This window comes from Tympanuchus pallidicinctus, unplaced genomic scaffold, assembly GCF_026119805.1.
Source record: "Tympanuchus pallidicinctus isolate F22 unplaced genomic scaffold, pur_lepc_1.0 scaffold3, whole genome shotgun sequence".
Classification (NCBI taxonomy): domain Eukaryota; kingdom Metazoa; phylum Chordata; class Aves; order Galliformes; family Phasianidae; genus Tympanuchus; species Tympanuchus pallidicinctus.
The window spans coordinates 5362869-5381104 of record NW_026294747.1 but is presented as its reverse complement, the minus strand read 5'-3'; the positions used below and the strand labels follow the sequence as shown (position 1 = coordinate 5381104).

The 18236-nt window shown below is 45.1% G+C and overlaps 2 protein-coding genes across 2 annotated transcripts; both read left to right on the top strand.

The window, feature by feature from the left end:
- Positions 1–10679: 10679 nt before the first annotated feature.
- Positions 10680–11690, top strand: LOC128086718 (olfactory receptor 1019-like). The gene has a single exon (XM_052695601.1). The coding sequence runs from the start codon at positions 10695–10697 to the stop codon at positions 11688–11690; it is 996 nt and encodes a 331-aa protein (XP_052551561.1). The 5' UTR covers positions 10680–10694.
- A 2520-nt stretch (positions 11691–14210) lies between these two features.
- On the top strand, positions 14211–17645 carry LOC128086713 (olfactory receptor 5B21-like). The gene is made up of 2 exons (XM_052695600.1): positions 14211–15209; positions 17505–17645. The coding sequence occupies exons 1-2, from the start codon at positions 14211–14213 to the stop codon at positions 17643–17645; spliced, it is 1140 nt and encodes a 379-aa protein (XP_052551560.1).
- Positions 17646–18236: the final 591 nt, after the last annotated feature.

Below are 18236 nucleotides of genomic sequence, written 5' to 3'. Positions count from 1 at the left end.
AATGGAATGGAATGGAATGGAATGGAATGGAATGGAATGGAATGGAATGGATTGGAACGGGATGGAATGGGATGGGAGGGGATAGAATGGAATGGAATGGAACGGGATGGAATGGGGTGAAATAGAATGGAATGGAATGGAATGGAATGGAATGGAATGGAATGGAATGGGGTGAAATAGAATGGAATGGAATGGAACGGAAGGGAATGGAATGGAATGGAAAGAAAAGGGATGGGAAAGAATGGAATGGAATCGAATGGAATGCAATGGATTGGAATGGAATGGAATGGAATGGAATGGAATGGAATGGAACGGGATGGGATAGAATGGAATGGAATGGAATGGAATGGAATGGAACGGGATGGGATAGAACAGAATGGAATGGGATGGAATGGGATGGGAGAGAATGGAATGGAATGGAATGGAATGGAATGGAATGGAATGGAATGGAATGGAATGCAAAGGAACGGGATGGGATAGAATAGAATGGAACGGAATGGAACGGAACCGAATGGAATGGAATGGAATGGAATGGAACGGAACGGAATGGAACAGAATGGAATGGAATGGAATGGAATGGAATGGAATGCAACGGAATGGAATGGAATGGAACGGGATGGGATGGAATGGAACGGAATGGAATGGAATGGAATGGAAGGGAATGGAATGGAATGGAGCTTGATGGGATAGAAGAGAATGGAATGGAACGGAATGGAATGAGATGGAATGGAATGGAATGGAATGGAATGGAATGGAATGGAATGGAATGGAATGGAATGGAACGGGATGGGATAGAATGGAATGGAATGGTATGGAATGGAATGGAATGGGCCGGGATAGAATGGAATGAAATGGAATGGAATGGAATGGAATGGAATGGAATGGAATGGAATGGAATGGAATGGAACAGAATGGAATGGAATGGAATGGAACGGAATGGAATGGAATGGAACGGGATTGGATAGAATAGAATGGGATAGAATAGAATGGAAGGGAATAGAATGGAATTGAATGGAACTGGATGGGATAGAATGGAATGGAATGGAATGGAATGGAATGGAATGGAATGGAATGGATTGGAATGGAACGGGATGGAATGGAATGGGAGTGAATGGAATGGAATGGAACGGGATGGGGTGGAATGGAATGGAATGGAATGGAATGGATTGGAATGGAATGGGATGGGATAGAATGGAATGGAATGGAGTGGAGTGGAACGGAATGGAGTGCAACAGAATGGGATTCTATAGAATGGAAGGGAATGGAATGGAATGGAAAGGAAAGGGATGGGATAGAATGGAATGGAATGGAATGGAATGGAATGGAATGGAATGGAATGGAATGGAATGGAACGTAATGGGATGGGATAGAACAGAAAAGAACGGAACGGAATGGAACGGAGTGGAATGGAATGGAATGGAATGGAGTGGAATGGAATGGAATGGAATGGAATGGAATGGAATGGAACGGGATGGAATGGGATGGGACGGGATAGAATGGAATGGAATGGAACGGGATGGAATGGGGTGAAATAGAATGGAATGGAATGGAATGGAATGGAATGGAATGGAATGGAATGGAATGGAACGGGGTGGGATAGAACAGAAAGGAATGGGATGGAATGGGATGGGATAGAATGGAATGGAATGGAATGGAATGGAATGGAATGGAATGGAATGGAATGGAATGCAACAAAGGGGATGGGATAGAATAGAATGGAACGGAATGGAACGGAACGGAATGGAATGGAATGGAATGGAATAGAATGGAACGGAACGGAATGGAACAGAATGGAATGGAATGGAATGGAATGGAATGGAATGGAATGGAATGGATGAGAATGGAATGGAATGGAATGGAATGGAACGGGATGGGATGGAATGGAACGGAATGGAATGGAATGGAATGGAATGGAATGGAACGGAATGGAATGGAATGGAATGGAACTTGATGGGATAGAAGAGAATGGGATGGAATGAGATGGAATGGAATGGAATGGAATGGAATGGAATGGAATGGAGTGGAATGGAACGGAACGGGATGGGATAGAATGGAATGGAATGGAATGGAATGGAATGGAATGGAATGGAATGGGCCGGGATAGAATGGAATGAAATGGAATGGAACGGAATAGAATGGAATGGAATGGAATGGAATGGAATGGAGGCGAATGGAATGGAATGGAGTGGAATGGAATGGAATGGAATGGAATGGAATGGAATGGAATGCAGTGGAATGGAATGGTATGCAGTGGAATGGAATGGAATGGAATGAAACGGGATGGGAAAGAATGGAATGGAATGGAATGGAATGGAATGGAATGGAATGGAATGGAATGGAATGGAATGCAATGCAATGGAACGGTATGGGATAGAATGGAATGGAATGGAATGGAGCATTATGGAATGGAACGGGATAGGATGGAATGGAATGGAATGGAATGGAGTGGAATGGAATGGAATGGAATGGAATGGAATGGAATGGAATGGAGGCGAATGGAATGGAATGGAATGGATGGGAATGGAATGGAATGGAATGAAACGGGATGGGAAAGAATGGAATGGAATGGAATGGAATGGAATGGAATGGAATGGAATGGAATGGAATGGAACGGGATGGGATAGAATGGAATGGAATGGGATTTAATGGAAAGGGATGGAATGGAATGGAGTGTTATGGAATGGAATGGAATGGAGTGGAATGGAATGGAATGGAATGGAATGGAATGGAATGGAATGGAGACGAATGGAATGGAATGGAGTGGAATTGAATGGAATGGAATGGAATGGAATGGAATGGAATGGAATGGAATGAAACGGGATGGGATAGAATGGAATGGAATGGAATGGAATGGAATGGAATGGAATGGAATGGAATGGAATGGAACGGGATGGGATAGAATGGAATGGGATGGAATGGAATGGAATGGAATGGAATGGAATGGAATGGAATGGAATGGAATGGAATGGAACGGGATGGGATAGAATGGTATGGAATGGGATTTAATGGAAAGGAATGGAATGGAATGGAGCGTTATGGAATGGAACGGGATAGGATGGAATGGAATGGAATGTTATGGAATGGAATGGAATGTTATGGAATGGAATGGAATGGAATGGAATCGAATGGAACGGGATGGGATAGAATGGAATGGAATGGAATGGAATGGAATGGAATGGAGTGGAATGGAATGGAATGGAATGGATGGGAATGGAATGGAATGGAATGAAACGGGATGGGAAAGAATGGAACGGAATGGATTGGAATGGAATGGAATGGAATGGAATGGAGGGGATGGAATGGAATGGAATGGAATGGAATGGAATGGAATGGAATGGAATGGAATGGAATGGAATGGAGAGGAACGGTATGGGATAGAATGGAATGGAATGGAATGGAATGGAATGGAGCGTTATGGAATGGAACGGGATAGGATGGAATGGAATGGAATGGAGTGGAATGGAATGGAATGGAATGGAATGGAATGGAATGGAATGGAATGGAATGGAGTGGAAGGGAATGGAATGTAGTGGAGTTGAACGGAATGGAGTACGATAGAATGGAGTGGAATTGAAAGAATTGAGTAGAAAGAATTGGAATGCAATGGGGAGGAATGGAATGGAACAGATTGGAGTGGAGTTTAATGGAATGGATTGGAACGGAGTGGAATGGAATGGAATGGAATGGAATGGAATGGAATGGAATGGGATGGAATGGGATGGGGTAGAATGGAATGGAATGGAATGAAACAAAATGGAATGGAACGGGATGGGATGTCATTGAATGGAATGGAATGGAATGGAATGGAATGGAATGGAATGGAATGGAACGGGATGGGATAGAATGGAATGGAAAGGAATGGAATGGAATGGAATGGAATGGAATGGAATGGAGGGGAACGGGATGGGATAGAATGGAATGGAATGGAATGGAATGGAATGGAATGGAATGGAATGGAATGGAGGGGAGTGGAGTGGAACGGAATGGAGTGCAATAGAATGGAGTGGAATTGAAAGAATGGAGTAGAAAGAAATGAAGTAAAATTGGGAGGAATGGAATGGAACAGATTGGAGTGGAGAGGAATGGAATGGAGTGGAATGGAATGGAATGGAATGGGGTAGAATGGAATGGAATGGAATGGAATGGAATGGAATGGAATGGAATGGAATGGAATGGAATGCAATGGAATGGAATGGAATGGAACGGAATGGAATGGAACGGGATGGGATGGAATGGTACGAAATGGAATGGAATGGGATGGAGTGGAATGGAATGGAATGGATTGGGACGGGATGGTATAGAATATAATGGAATGGAATGGAATGGGATGGAATGGGATGGGGTAGAATGGAATGGAATGGAACGGGATGGGATAGAATGGAATGGAATGGAATGGAATGGAATGGAATGGAACGGGATGGGATAGATTGGAATGGAATGGAATGAAAAGGAATGGAATGGAATGGAATGGAATGGAATGGAATGGAATGGAATGGAATGGAATGGAATGGAATGGAATGGGATGGAATGGAACGGGATGGGATAGAATGGAACGGAATGGAATGGAATGGAATGGAATGGAGTGGAATGGAATGGAATGGAATGGAATGGAATGGAATGGAATGGAATGGAACGGTATGGGATAGAACAGAATGGAATGGAATGGGATGGAATGGAATGGAATGGAATGGAATGGAGTGGAGTGGAATGGGATGGGATAAAATGTAATGTAATGTAATGTAATGTAATGTAATGGGATAGAATGGAATGGAATGGAACGGAATGGAATGGAATGGAATGGAATGGAATGGAATGGAATGGAACGGGATGGGATAGAATGGAATGGAATGGAATGGAATGGAATGGAATGGAATGGAATGGAATGGAACGGGATGGGATAGAATGGAATGGAATGGAATGGAATGGAATGGAATGGAATGGAACGGAATGGAATGGATCGGGATGGGATAGAATGGAACGGAATGGAATGGAATGGAACGGAATGGAATGGAATGGAATGGAACGGGATGGGATAGAATGGAATGGAATGGAATGGAACGGAATGGAATGGAATGGATCGGGATGGGATAGAATGGAATGGAATGGAATGGATTGGAATGGAATGGAATGGAACGGGATGGGATAGAATGGAATGGAATGGAATGGAATGGAATGGAATGGAATGGAATGGAATGATACAGAGTGGTGTGGAGTGGAGTGGAGTCGAATGGAATGGAATGGAATGGAATGGAATGTTATGGAATGGAATGGAGTAGAAAGAAATGGAATGCAGTGCAGTGGAATGGAATGGAGTGAAGTGGTATAGAATGGAATGAAATTGAATGGAATGGTGTGGAGTGGAGTGGAAAGTAATGGAATTGAATAGAATGGAGTAGAAAGAAGTGGAGCAGAATGGAGTGGAATGGAATGGAATGGAACGGAATGGAATGGAATGGAATGGAAAGGAACGGGATGGGATAGAATGGAATGGAATGGAATGGAATGGAATGGAATGGAGTGGAATGGAATGGAATGGAATGGATGGGAATGGAATGGAATGGAATGAAACGGGATGGGAAAGAATGGAACGGAATGGATTGGAATGGAATGGAATGGAATGGAATGGAATGGAATGGAATGGAGGGGAATGGAATGGAATGCAGTGGAATGGAATGGAATGGAATGGAATGGAATGGAATGGAATGGAATGGAACGGTATGGGATAGAATGGAATGGAATGGAATGGAATGGAATGGAATGGAGCGTTATGGAATGGAACGGGATAGGATGGAATGGAATAGAATGGAGTGGAATGGAATGGAATGGAATGGAATGGAATGGAATGGAATGGAATGGAATGGAGTGGAAGGGAATGGAATGTAGTGGAGTTGAACGGAATGGAGTACGATAGAATGGAGTGGAATTGAAAGAATTGAGTAGAAAGAATTGGAATGCAATGGGGAGGAATGGAATGGAACAGATTGGAGTGGAGTTTAATGGAATGGATTGGAACGGAGTGGAATGGAATGGAATGGAATGGAATGGAATGGAATGGAATGGAATGGGATGGAATGGGATGGGGTAGAATGGAATGGAATGGAATGAAACGAAATGGAATGGAACGGGATGGAATGGAATGGAATGGAATGGAATGGAATGGAATGGAATGGGATGGAACGGGATGGAATGGAATGGAATGGAAAGGAATGGAATGGGATGGAATGGAATGGAATGGAATGGAATGGAATGGAATGGAATGGAATGGAGTGGAGTGGAATGGGATGGGATAAAATGTAATGTAATGTAATGTAATGTAATGTAATGGGATAGAATGGAATGGAATGGAACGGAATGGAATGGAATGGAATGGAATGGAATGGAATGGAATGGAATGGAATGGAACGGGATGGGATAGAATGGAATGGAATGGAATGGAATGGAATGGAATGGAATGGAATGGAATGGAATGGAACGGGATGGGATAGAATGGAATGGAATGGAATGGAATGGAATGGAATGGAATGGAATGGAATGGAATGGAACGGAGTGGATCGGGATGGGATAGAATGGAACGGAATGGAATGGAATGGAATGGAATGGAATGGAACGGGATGGGATAGAATGGAATGGAATGGAATGGAACGGAATGGAATGGAATGGATCGGGATGGGATAGAATGGAATGGAATGGAATGGAATGGAATGGAATGGAACGGGATGGGATAGAATGGAATGGAATGGAATGGAATGGAATGGAATGGAATGGAATGGAACGGAATGGGATGGAACGGAATGGAATGGAATGGAACGGGATGGGATGGGATTGAATGGAATGGAATGGAATGGAATGGAATGGAATGGAATGGAATTGAATGGAATGATACAGAGTGGTGTGGAGTGGAGTGGAGTCGAATGGAATGGAATGGAATGGAATGGAATGTTATGGAATGGAATGGAGTAGAAAGAAATGGAATGCAGTGCAGTGGAATGGAATGGAGTGAAGTGGTATAGAATGGAATGAAATTGAATGGAATGGTGTGGAGTGGAGTGGAAAGTAATGGAATTGAATAGAATGGAGTAGAAAGAAGTGGAGCAGAATGGAGTGGAATGGAATGGAATGGAACGGAATGGAATGGAATGGAATCGAATGGAACGGGATGGGATAGAATGGAATGGAATGGAATGGAATGGAATGGAGTGGAGTGGAATGGAATGGAATGGAATGGATGGGAATGGAATGGAGTGGAATGGAATCGAGTGAAGTGGTATAGAGTAGAATGGAATGGAATGGAATGGTGTTGAGTGGAACGGAATGGAGTGGAAAGAAATGGAATGGAACAGGATTTAAAGGAATGGAATGGTGTGGAGTGAAGTCGTACGGAATGGAATGGGATGGAATGAAACTGTGTGGAGTGGAGTGGAAATTAATGGAATTGAATAGAATGGAGTAGAAAGAAATGGAGTGGAGTGGAGTGGAGTGGAATGGAATGGAATGGAATGGAATGGAATGGAATGGAATGGAATGGAATGAAGAGGAATGGAATGGAGTGGAATGGAATGGAATGGAATGGAATGGACTAGAATGCAGCACAGTGGACCTGAGAAGAATGGAATGGAACGGAACGGAACGGAACGGAATGGAATGGAATGGAATGGAATGGAATGGAGAGGAATGGAATGGAGTGGAATGGAATGGAATGGACTGGAATGTAGCACAGTGGACCTGAGAAGAATGGAATGGAGTGGAGTGGAGTGGAGTGGAATGGAATGGAATGGAGTGGAATGGAGTGGAGTGGAATGGGATGGGATAAAATAGAATGTAATGTAATGTAATGGGATGGGATAGAATGGAATGGAATGGAATGGAATGGAATGGAATGGAATGGAACGGAATGGAATGGATCGGGATGGGATAGAATGGAACGGAACAGAATGGAATGGAATGGAATGGAACGGGATGGGATAGAATGGAATGGAATGGAATGGAATGGAATGGAATTGAATGGAATGAAACAGAGTGGTGTGGAGTGGGGTGGAGTCGAATGGAATGGAATGGAATGGAATGGAATGGAATGGAATGGAATGGAATGGAATGGAATGTTATGGAATGGAATGGAGTAGAAAGAAATGGAATGCAGTGCAGTGGAATGGAATGGAGTGAAGTGGTATAGAATGGAATGAAATTGAATGGAATGGTGTGGAGTGGAGTGGAAAGTAATGGAATTGAATAGAATGGAGTAGAAAGAAGTGGAGCAGAATGGAGTGGAATGGAATGGAATGGAATGGAATGGAATGGAATGGAATGGAGTGGAATGGAATCGAGTGAAGTGGTATAGAGTAGAATGGAATGGAATGGAATGGTGTTGAGTGGAATGGAATGGAGTGGAAAGAAATGGAATGGAGTAGGATTTAAAGGAATGGAATGGAGTGGAGTGAAGTGGTACGGAATGGAATGGAATGGAGTGATACTGTGTGGAGTGGAGTGGAAATTAATGGAATTGAATAGAATGGAGTAGAAAGAAATGGAGTGGAGTGGAGTGGAATGGAATGGAATGGAATGGAATGGAATGGAATGGGATAGAATAGAATGGAATGGAATGGAATGGAATGGAATGGAATGGAATGGAATGGAATGGAATGGAATGGAATGGAGAGGAATGGAATGGAGAGGAATGGAATGGAATGGAATGGAATGGAATGGAATGGAATGGACTAGAATGCAGCACAGTGGACCTGAGAAGAATGGAATGGAACGGAACGGAACGGAACGGAACGGAACGGAATGGAATGGAATGGAATGGAATGGAGAGGAATGGAATGGAATGGAATGGAATGGAATGGAATGGAATGGAATGGAGAGGAATGGAATGGAATGGAATGGAATGGAATGGAATGGAATGGAATGGAATGGAATGCAGCACAGTGGACCTGAGAAGAATGGAGTGGAGTGGAATGGAATGGAATGGAATGGAATGGAATGGAATGGAATGGAATGGAATGGACTAAAGTAGAGAGTTGAGTCGAGTGTTTGAAGATAGTCTCCAGTGGATGACACTTGAGGCTTTCTTCTTTTCTGTTCTTTTTTGTTAAATTATTTTCTTTGTTTATTTTTATCAGAAGAGCAGAAATAAGGTATCTGCAGTAAAGTTACAGACACTGCATGGGCATGCATTTGTAGCAATGGCTTGTGGCCATTGCTACAAATAAATAATAAGTGAATACCTTATATGCTGTCTAGACTTAATGCACCTGGTTTCACATGTTCACACCAGAGCAACTTGAGTCCATGTCCACTGCTCAACAACCTTTGCACTGTGCTGTGTGAAATAGGAGAGTCCACCGTGCGGCGTAGCGGTGGTGCATCTGCCCTTGGATGAGCCTGCAAAGTTTTAAGTGCTGTGACCATAGGAGCATGCTGGAAAGAGCAGCTCAGGGGCTCTTCCTCTGGAAAGCAATGGTGAAAGAACGTATTAAAGAAGAAATGGAAAATTCTACTAAGCAGGGTCTTTGGGGAAAGCTGACTGCTTTTGAGGTGCCCCAGCGCACCTTTGGTAATTTGTGCTGTGGGTGTGGGATAAAACTGAAATCTGCCTGCCACACGGGGGATGCAACAGGCTTCCCTTCTGGTGGCAGACAGAGCGATGGAGCCCTTACAGCTTCAGCCCGAGGAGCAGGGAGTTTTGTGTTTCTGAGGAGGCAGAATGCAATGGACCAGAAAGGGTGATTTTCTGAGAACGTTTGGGGCAGATGTGTGCTGGATGATGTGAGGCTGAGTGTCTTTACCAGCAGCAGGAAAGCTGCAGGAAAGCTGTGCATATCCCTTCCAGGGTCCTCTGTCAGCACCCAGCCGATGAGTTTTTGTCTATGCCTGGATTCGTGGCAATAGGAAGGAGAAGTGCAGAAGCTCTGCCACACTGAAGCAAAGTAGATCAATAAAAAGAGTGTAACACATTTGAAAAAACAGAAGGAAGATGACAATGGACATTAAACAACACCTCTAAGCCTGGTGCTGGTTTAACCTTAGGTGACTGCCATCCGGCTGAGCTCAGAAGGAGCAGAGCAGAGACTGAATTTAGATCACAGCAAACTCTGATTCCTCATGCAGAGCAGGGAAACCCAGATGTGAGCTTTGAAGGGCGTGGATGAGAAGGCACAGGAACCCACAGAATCATGGATTCATTTCGGTTGGAAATAGAGGACATGCAAGAATGCAAACAGCCAAGCCAGTGAAAGGAAGGATTCTCCATCCTTTGTGAAAAGCTGTGGATCATTTTATCAATATGTGTGTGTATATATGCAATAGGGGATCTCTTTCCCTGCTGACTACATAGTGCATTGAGGAATCTGATGCTGGGATCGGGGAAAGACAGTGATTTATGTCTATTCACTGAGATTTTGAGAGACACACCTTATCACAGATAGCCATCCTTATGAAAGTGATTAATAATTCAGATTAGAAGGGGAAGTTTGCTTTTGAAATTGTAAGTCCGTGGAATGGCAATGAAGGACACTGGCCTCACCTTAATGGATCCAATTGTGTCACTAGAGAGTCAGAAAACCATTTTGGTGTGGCGTCTTATCTGTTGAGTGCTACAATGAAGAAAGTGGCAAACAAGTAGCAGTACTATGGTGTTGACTTCTCCCCGTGGAGAGGAGCTGTAATTTTTTCTCCCAGTAAGAACTGGCACCAGGAGCATGGCAGGGAGAAACCACTCTGGCGTGACAGAGTTTGTCCTGTTGGGCTTCACCACCATGCAGGAGCTGCTCTTTGTGGTTTTCTTCCTCATCTACATCACCACTCTGGTGGGGAATCTCGGAATGATCGTCCTCATCAGGATTGACCCTCATCTTCACGCACCCATGTACTTCTTCCTCAGCCACCTTTCCTTCCTGGACATCTGCTATTCCACATCCATAACTCCAAGGCTGCTGCTGGGACTCCTCACTGAGCAGAAAGTCATTTCTTTTCACAGCTGCCTCACGCAGCTCTTCTTCTATTTAGTATTCATCACCACGGAAGCCTTCTTTCTGGCCATCATGGCATATGACCGCTGTGTGGCCATCCGATGGCCTCTGCACTACTTGGCTGTTGTGTCCCGCAGTGTCTGTGTGCAGCTGGTGGTTGGCTCCTACGTGGCTGGCAGCCTGAACGCCTTGGTGCACACCACAGCTCTCCTCCAACTGTCCTTCTGTGGCCCGAATGTGCTGAAACATTTCTACTGTGAAATCCCACCACTCCTGCAGCTCTCGTGCTCTGACACCTGGCTCAACCAGGTCTTGATGCTCTCATGTGCCGGCTTCATCATTGCCTCCTTGGCCTTGGCCATCTTCCTTTCCTACACATTCCTCCTGCTCACCGTCTGCAGCATCCACTGTGTGGAGGGCCGGCACAAAGCCTTCTTCACCTGTATCTCACATCTCACTGCTGTCACCCTCTTCTGTGGCTATGCAGCTTTCTTGTACCTCCACCCCCTTTCCAGTCACGCGGAAGAGGAAAAGAAAACAGCCTCTGTCTTCTACACGGTGGTGACCCCCATGCTCAACCCCTTCATCTACAGCCTGAGGAACACGGAGGTGAGGAATGCTCTGAGCAGAGCCTTGAGGAAGGTCCCCTCCTGCAGCCATTGTCAGTCTCCCTTCAACCAAATTCTAATAGGTGCTGCACATCACAGCAGATCGTTGGACACCTGATGTAGCAGGGGCATTGCACGTTCTTGCACGTCCACTGAGAAGAAAATATTTTACCTTGGGCTGGACATTGTGTGGATGATGCTTTTCCAAGGGCTGAGTCCACTGAAGAATGAATGACCTGTAATTTTGGCTTCTGGTAGGATGAAGGAAAGGAAGAATAGCAGTAGTTGAAACTCTTCCATTGTTGGTGAATCTTTGGAAGGAAGAGATATTATGAGTACTACACACACCTGCACAGGGAGATGAACTTATAAGAAGTACCAACACAATCATGATAGATCCTCTATATTAATTAAAAATATATCTGAGGGTAAAATGGTGATTTTCACAGTTTGATTGAAAATGTTCTAAGTTGTTGACTAAGGCTATGCTTTCCTTCAATAAACCTGATGTGTTGTTTTGCCTGTCTTGTCCAACAACAGCCCAGGCAGAGTGTCTTTTCCATCCCAGTTGCAGCTAAATAATAACTTTTGCTTGCAGGATCATGAAATGGGGCTTGAGTCATCTCAGAGCAGAAGTCACCAATTATAATTGTAGGCTTTCTTATCTGGGTTAGTCACCATTAGTTCTCCTTATGGAGACAATCATGCGTGTGGAGGCTGTGATTCATCTGACCTGTGTCAAACGTCCTTACCATGGAGAACATTTCTTTTCTGGGAAAAATTTACAGCGTTCTCCACTTGCTGCTTGGCAGCCAGGGGCGAAGGGCAGATGTGGAGCTGTGGCAAGTGGGGGGTTTGTCCGGAGCCATCACCCCCAGGTGCAGTTCGGAAGGGCATCAAGGACAGCTGTGGCTCCCCGTGCTGATGTTCGGGTGTCCTTCACAAACGCATGCATCATTTGTTTATTTTCCCCATGTGTTTGTGACACAAATCACACCTGAAAAGAAGGAGGAAGAACACTCACGCTTTCAGTTAATGTGCTGAATTAGATCATGTTTACTTCTTAGTGCAAGTCTCCTCCTAAAGGAGCTGTCTCCAAAGTTATCTGCTCCCCAGAGAAATCTCTTTCATGATCAAACCAGGGGGAGGAATCGGCCCCACTTTTGAAGGAAAGCATCATATAAACAACAGCTTCTCTCGGTCTGGAGTTGATGCCCTTTATGGCTCACAAATTGTTCTTGCCCTTCACACTAACAAGGGGAGACACAGGCTTATTTCTCACCTCGCCTGTAGGTGTAGGTGAGAGCAAGTCTCAGCTTTGTGCCTCCATAAACTGGGAAGGGTCCTGAGCCAACAGGTGAGTTGGGGAGCATCGCCCAGTGTCAGCCAGAGGGCCCCACGGAGAGCTGAGCTGTCAGGAAGGGAGGATTTTGGCAGGAGCTGAGCCGCTTTGCATGGCAATCACTCGCCCAAGGTCAGGGTCTCTTGAACACAGCCCAGGGATCCAGAAGCAGCTTTTTTAACCTGAAGGAAGCTGCTAGCCCTTAAGAAAATCCCACAGTCTCAGCTAATTACAATGTCTGTCTTTGTTGTAATTGCACGGTGAGCAAAAGGCAGGAGGCTTGGAGAAGCCGAGGCATTGACTGTCCAAAGCTGTGCTTGCCAGAGATGTTACAGAGACAGCAGCAGGCATCGGATGGTCAGAGCTTCACTTGGCAGGCACCAGGGCAGCAAGCTTCTGCAGCACTCCTGGCCACATGGCCCATGGTTCTGCTGCACGTGAGGAAAACTGATGGGAAGTGCAGTTTCAAATCCTGGAAAGGAATACAAAGATCTATGAAGCCCAGTTTCTCTAAATCCAGACTGAAGAGAGACTCTGTATCAGTCAGACAAGGGCTTATGTGCTGAATTTTCCAAGTGCAGAACACTCCTTTCCTAGGGTAGAGTTTGACATGGTGTGAAATGGATTCCTCAGTGAGCAATTCTTTCCACCATCTAAATAACTCTTTTGGGAAGACATAGGCTTGGTACTGTGATAATTTTTTTAAACTGCATTCTAAGTAGCTTGCTCTGTGCATTCACCTTTCATTGCTGGGGCTTCCAGTGGTACTGATCTTTATAACCCTTTCCCTTGCCTTTCTCAATTCAGTGTTTTCACAGGAATGCTATCGACCCCAGTCAGAAAAGGGGAGATGGTGTTAATTTTTACACTACACCTCCCATTTCAAAGCGCTTTGGAGTTGTTCCCACCTTCTCCATGGGAAGGAAGGGAAGAAAGGAGAGTTTTCCTCTGACATTCCTAAGTGAAAGCCTCTAAAAATGTCTCTTTGTCTCACTGGTGCTTTTTCTCTCATGAGACATCTCTTCTTTTTTTTTTAAAAAAAAGATTTAACTGTTTTGGTTATCTCTTTGGATCCAAAGAGTGACAAACTTTAACAAGGAGAACACAAATTCCAGTTTGCAAAGTGACATTACCAAACCAAAATCTGATCAGAATAAATTAAACATAGGGCACCATTCACATCGCTTATTTGTGTTTTGAGACATTTAATTTGTTTTCCTTTGTTTGCAGCCTGCATGCTTTATGTTCCCCAATAAAAAGACAATTTTATCTTGGACTGCGGGGCAAAAAGGAAACATGCTGGTTTCATGTTTCTCCACATCTCTGCTTTCCAGCTGCAACTGTGTTGTGATGATGGCCAAGGGAAATCACAGCCTTGTCACTGAATTTGTGCTCTTGGGATTCTCTGAGGACAGGGGTGTCCAGGCTGTCCTCTTTATGGTCTTCCTGCTGATCTATGTGGTCACTCTGCTAGGCAATGCGGGCATGATCACACTGATCAGGCTGGACTCCCAGCTTCACACCCCCATGTACTTCTTCCTGAGCTGCTTGTCCTTCCTTGATATCTGCTATTCCTCCTCAGTCACTCCCCGAGTGCTCTCAGACCTCCCAGCATCACAGAAAGTCATTTCTCACTCTGCATGCTTGGCACAGTTTTATTTCTACGCTGTCTTTGCCACCACAGAGTGCTACCTTTTGGCTGCGATGGCGTATGACCGCTACGTGGCCATCTGCAGCCCTCTGCTCTATGTCTTCTCCATGTCCAGCAGAGTTTGTACCCTGCTGGTTGCTGGCTCATACCTTGTTGGCGTTGTGAATGCCACCATTCATACAGGGTTTGCGCTGCGGCTGTCCTTCTGTGGTTCCAACCTCATCAATCACTTCTACTGTGACGGCCCCCTGCTTTATGCCATCTCGTGCGCAGACCCCACCATCAATGAAATGGTGATGTTTCTTGCGGTTGGCTTCAACATGCTCGTCACCAGTGTGACCATCCTTGTCTCCTACACCTACATCCTGCTCACTGTCCTCAGGATGCACACAGCCGCAAGCAAACGCAAAGCCTTCTCCACGTGTGCATCCCACCTGGCCGCTGTCACCCTCTTCTATGTGTCTGCTGCTTCCATGTACTCACGGCCCAGTTCCAGGCACCCACAGGACCTGGATAAGGTGGCCTCTGTGTTCTACACCATGGTGACCCCCATGCTGAACCCCTTCATCTACAGCCTGAGGAACCAGGAGGTAAAGGATGCTCTAGGGAAAGCGTTGGAGAGGAAGCGTGTCCCTGACAAACAGGTGTCCTGAGTGGTTGGGGGAATGGAGAGGTCTTCTCAGAAATGTTTATACCCTGCATTTCTGCTGTGCTGCGTCATGAAAAGAAAGAACAGTCTCCAGTGACTTGTGAATGAGTGATGGGAGAAAAGAATGGAAAATTTTGACTGTGTTCCTCAGTGCTTGGTTGTGGGCTGCTCTTAGATCAGGCCTTTTCCTGACCTGACTCAATCATCACTGCTGCAGCTACTTTTCTGTGTATTTATAGTTTGATATGTGTAATTTCAGGAACTGAAGCCCTCCTGATTCTGAGTGATGGGAATGAGGCACACACAGTTCACCTTCTGCCTTGGGTTGCAGTAGGAACTTGGATTCTGTTGATGAGTTAGGCAATGCCATTCCAAAAACATTCTCCAAACCCCCATTTCTTCCCTTCTGTCAGCCTTGCCAGGGAAATAAATGCTAGGCTTTGTAACAACAGTTTGCTGCAAGAATTAATTTCACCTGGGCTGTAACCTGTGTGCCTTCTTCCCACCCAAGTACTTGGAGCTCGTTTTTGCTGTATGAATACAAACTGCTTTACCTCACTGTTGTAGAATCGTGTGCTTTTTCCTCTGGAAGAAGTCATACGGTACGTGCCACGTGACCAACAAGCTTTGGAAGTTCCAATTCAGCTGACTCAAGCAGTAGGGCAGAAAAGTGTCTTGAATGGGATGAAACGTTGAGTAGGACAACAAAAAGTGGCCCAAGCAGAGCCAGAGCAGAGTGGGAGGGTCCTGCCAAACCCTTGGCCTGGAGTTTGAGATTCAAGCAGAGGGGTGCGGTGTCGGTGCTTTAATCAGGAGAACCTGAACTAGCATCCTGCTCCTGTCAGCCATGCCAAGTGATGCCCTGAGCACTGCACGTAGCAGTACAGGGACCCTCTTTGTCTTTGGGCCAACTCTGACAAAGAAAGTGGCTGCAGAGGAGCTCCTTGCTGTTACCAAGGAAGAAAGTTTCTTGTTAGTCCCCACTAATGAGTCTCGCAGGGCTTGTTAGCAAAGAGCAGTTCAGTTGACTCCAAGGCTCTGAGAAGCTCTCGGGATGAGGACACTTTCTTGGTAAGGCCCAGAAGGGCTTGTTAAGCCGTGACTCCTTGAGGGGTGATTGGTCTCCAAAGAACACTTTCTGCTCTGAGAAGGGAGCGTCATTGCTTGTGATGGAAACAGTCTGGACCAGCTGGATGACAGGAGCCTGGAGCCCAGGCCTGCCGGAAGAGCTGTCTGTAATCAAGCTAACACGCTTTGGTTGGATCCCACCAATCAGACAACTTGTTCCTGTCTCTTTTTGATCCATGGAACAAATAAAACACCTAAACAAAGTACTTATTTCCAAAACCCTCTTCAGTATGTTGAAAATTGGAGTTGGTTCTGCTCAGGAAAGCATAGGTCAAATGATCAGCACAGCCTGAAAGTTGGGAAGTCAAGGCCTTTGACGTAGTCTCCTCATCACATCTTTCTCTCAAAATTGGAGAGATATGGATTTACAGGGTGAACTATTCAGTGGATAATGAATTGCTTGAAAGGCTGCAGCCAGTGGGTAAATGGCTGTATGTCCAGGTGGAGCCTGGTAATGAGCAGCGTCCCCCAGAGATCTTTCTTGGACCTGCCAATCTTTCACATCTTGATCAATTACATAGATTATGTAATTGAGTGCACTCCCAGCAAGTTTGTGGATAACACAAAGCTGAGTGGTGCAGTTGATATGGCAGAAGGAAGGGATGTCATCCAGCAAGACCTTGATAAATCTAAAGCTGGGCCTTGTGAACCTCATGAGGTTCGACAAAGCAAAGTGTAAGCTTGGATCAAGGCATTTTAGCAAAGACTTCATGCAGATTAGCTGCATAGCAGAAGTTTGCACCAAGGGGCTGTTCAGGCTGGAGAAGAGAAAGCTCCAAGGTGACCTGATAGTGGCCTTTCAAATCTAAAGGGGAGATACAAGAAAGAAGAGGACCAACTCTTTAGCAGAGTCTGGTATGATAGAACAAGGGGAAACGGTTTCAAGCTTAAAGAGGGTAAAATTAGTTAGCTATAATGAAGAAGTCTTATGGTGAGAGTGGTGAGGCACAGGAACAGGTTGCCCAGAGATGTGGTGGATGCCGTGTCCATGGAGACTTCCAAGGATAGGCTAGGCCCGGCTCTGGGCAACCTGATCAAGCTGTGGATGTCCCGTTCTTCGCAGGGGAGTTGGACTAGTTGACCTTTCAAGGTTCCTTCTAACTCTAAGGATTCTATGATTCTATGATTCTATCCTTGCTCTGAACTTTTTTACAATGTATAGCACAATGACAAGTTCTTTGCCGTGTTTTACTCCATTGTAGTGCCTGAGCTAAATCCATTGATCTACAGCTTCAGGAACAGGGACATGAAGAATTCTGTGAAGGAGTTTGCCAGGTGGAAGTGGCTCCAGCATGGTATCTAGCCCAGCTTGTACAATGACATGAAACAGTCTCCATGAATTCACCTGTTGCCAAGATTTTTTCTTTCCTCATCTTATTCTTTTGACTTCCAGTATTTGGCTTGGAAACATTTGCATAGAACTTGCTGCCCAGAGAGGTAGTGGGTCTGTTCCATGGAGATCTACAAAGGCCACCAGGACATGGACCTGGATGCCCCCTGCTCTGGGTGGCCTGGAAAGATCAAGATTTTGACCAGAGTGACTGAGATGGCCTATATCCTGAAATTTTCTGGGGAGTCTTGCTCTACTTCTACTCAAGCCTGTACTTGTCAGCAGAGATTGTGGATAGCCTAACTTACTTTCCATATTTTATTGCACTTGGCTTTTTTATTTCCTCCTGGCTTTTTCAGAAAGACATTAGCCCTATGCTTCCCTGCAGCCCTGTTCACCAGCATCCCTCAGCTTAAATCATAGAATCATACAATCAGTAAAAGTTGAAAAAAGACTTCTAAGGTCATCTAGTGCAACCATCAGTCCATACCACCATGCCAGCTAATCATGTCCCTCAGTGTCACATTTCCATATTTCTTGACTCCACCACTTTCCTGGGCAACC

Bases quoted from the DNA above. Each gene is read 5' to 3' on its own strand.
- LOC128086718 (XM_052695601.1), top strand. From the start codon at position 10,695: ATGGCAGGGAGAAACCACTCTGGCGTGACAGAGTTTGTCCTGTTGGGC.
- LOC128086713 (XM_052695600.1), top strand. From the start codon at position 14,211: ATGCTGGTTTCATGTTTCTCCACATCTCTGCTTTCCAGCTGCAACTGT. The intron at 15,210-17,504 runs GTGTCCTGAGTG...TACAATGTATAG, and splicing joins AGCGTGTCCCTGACAAACAG to CACAATGACAAGTTCTTTGC.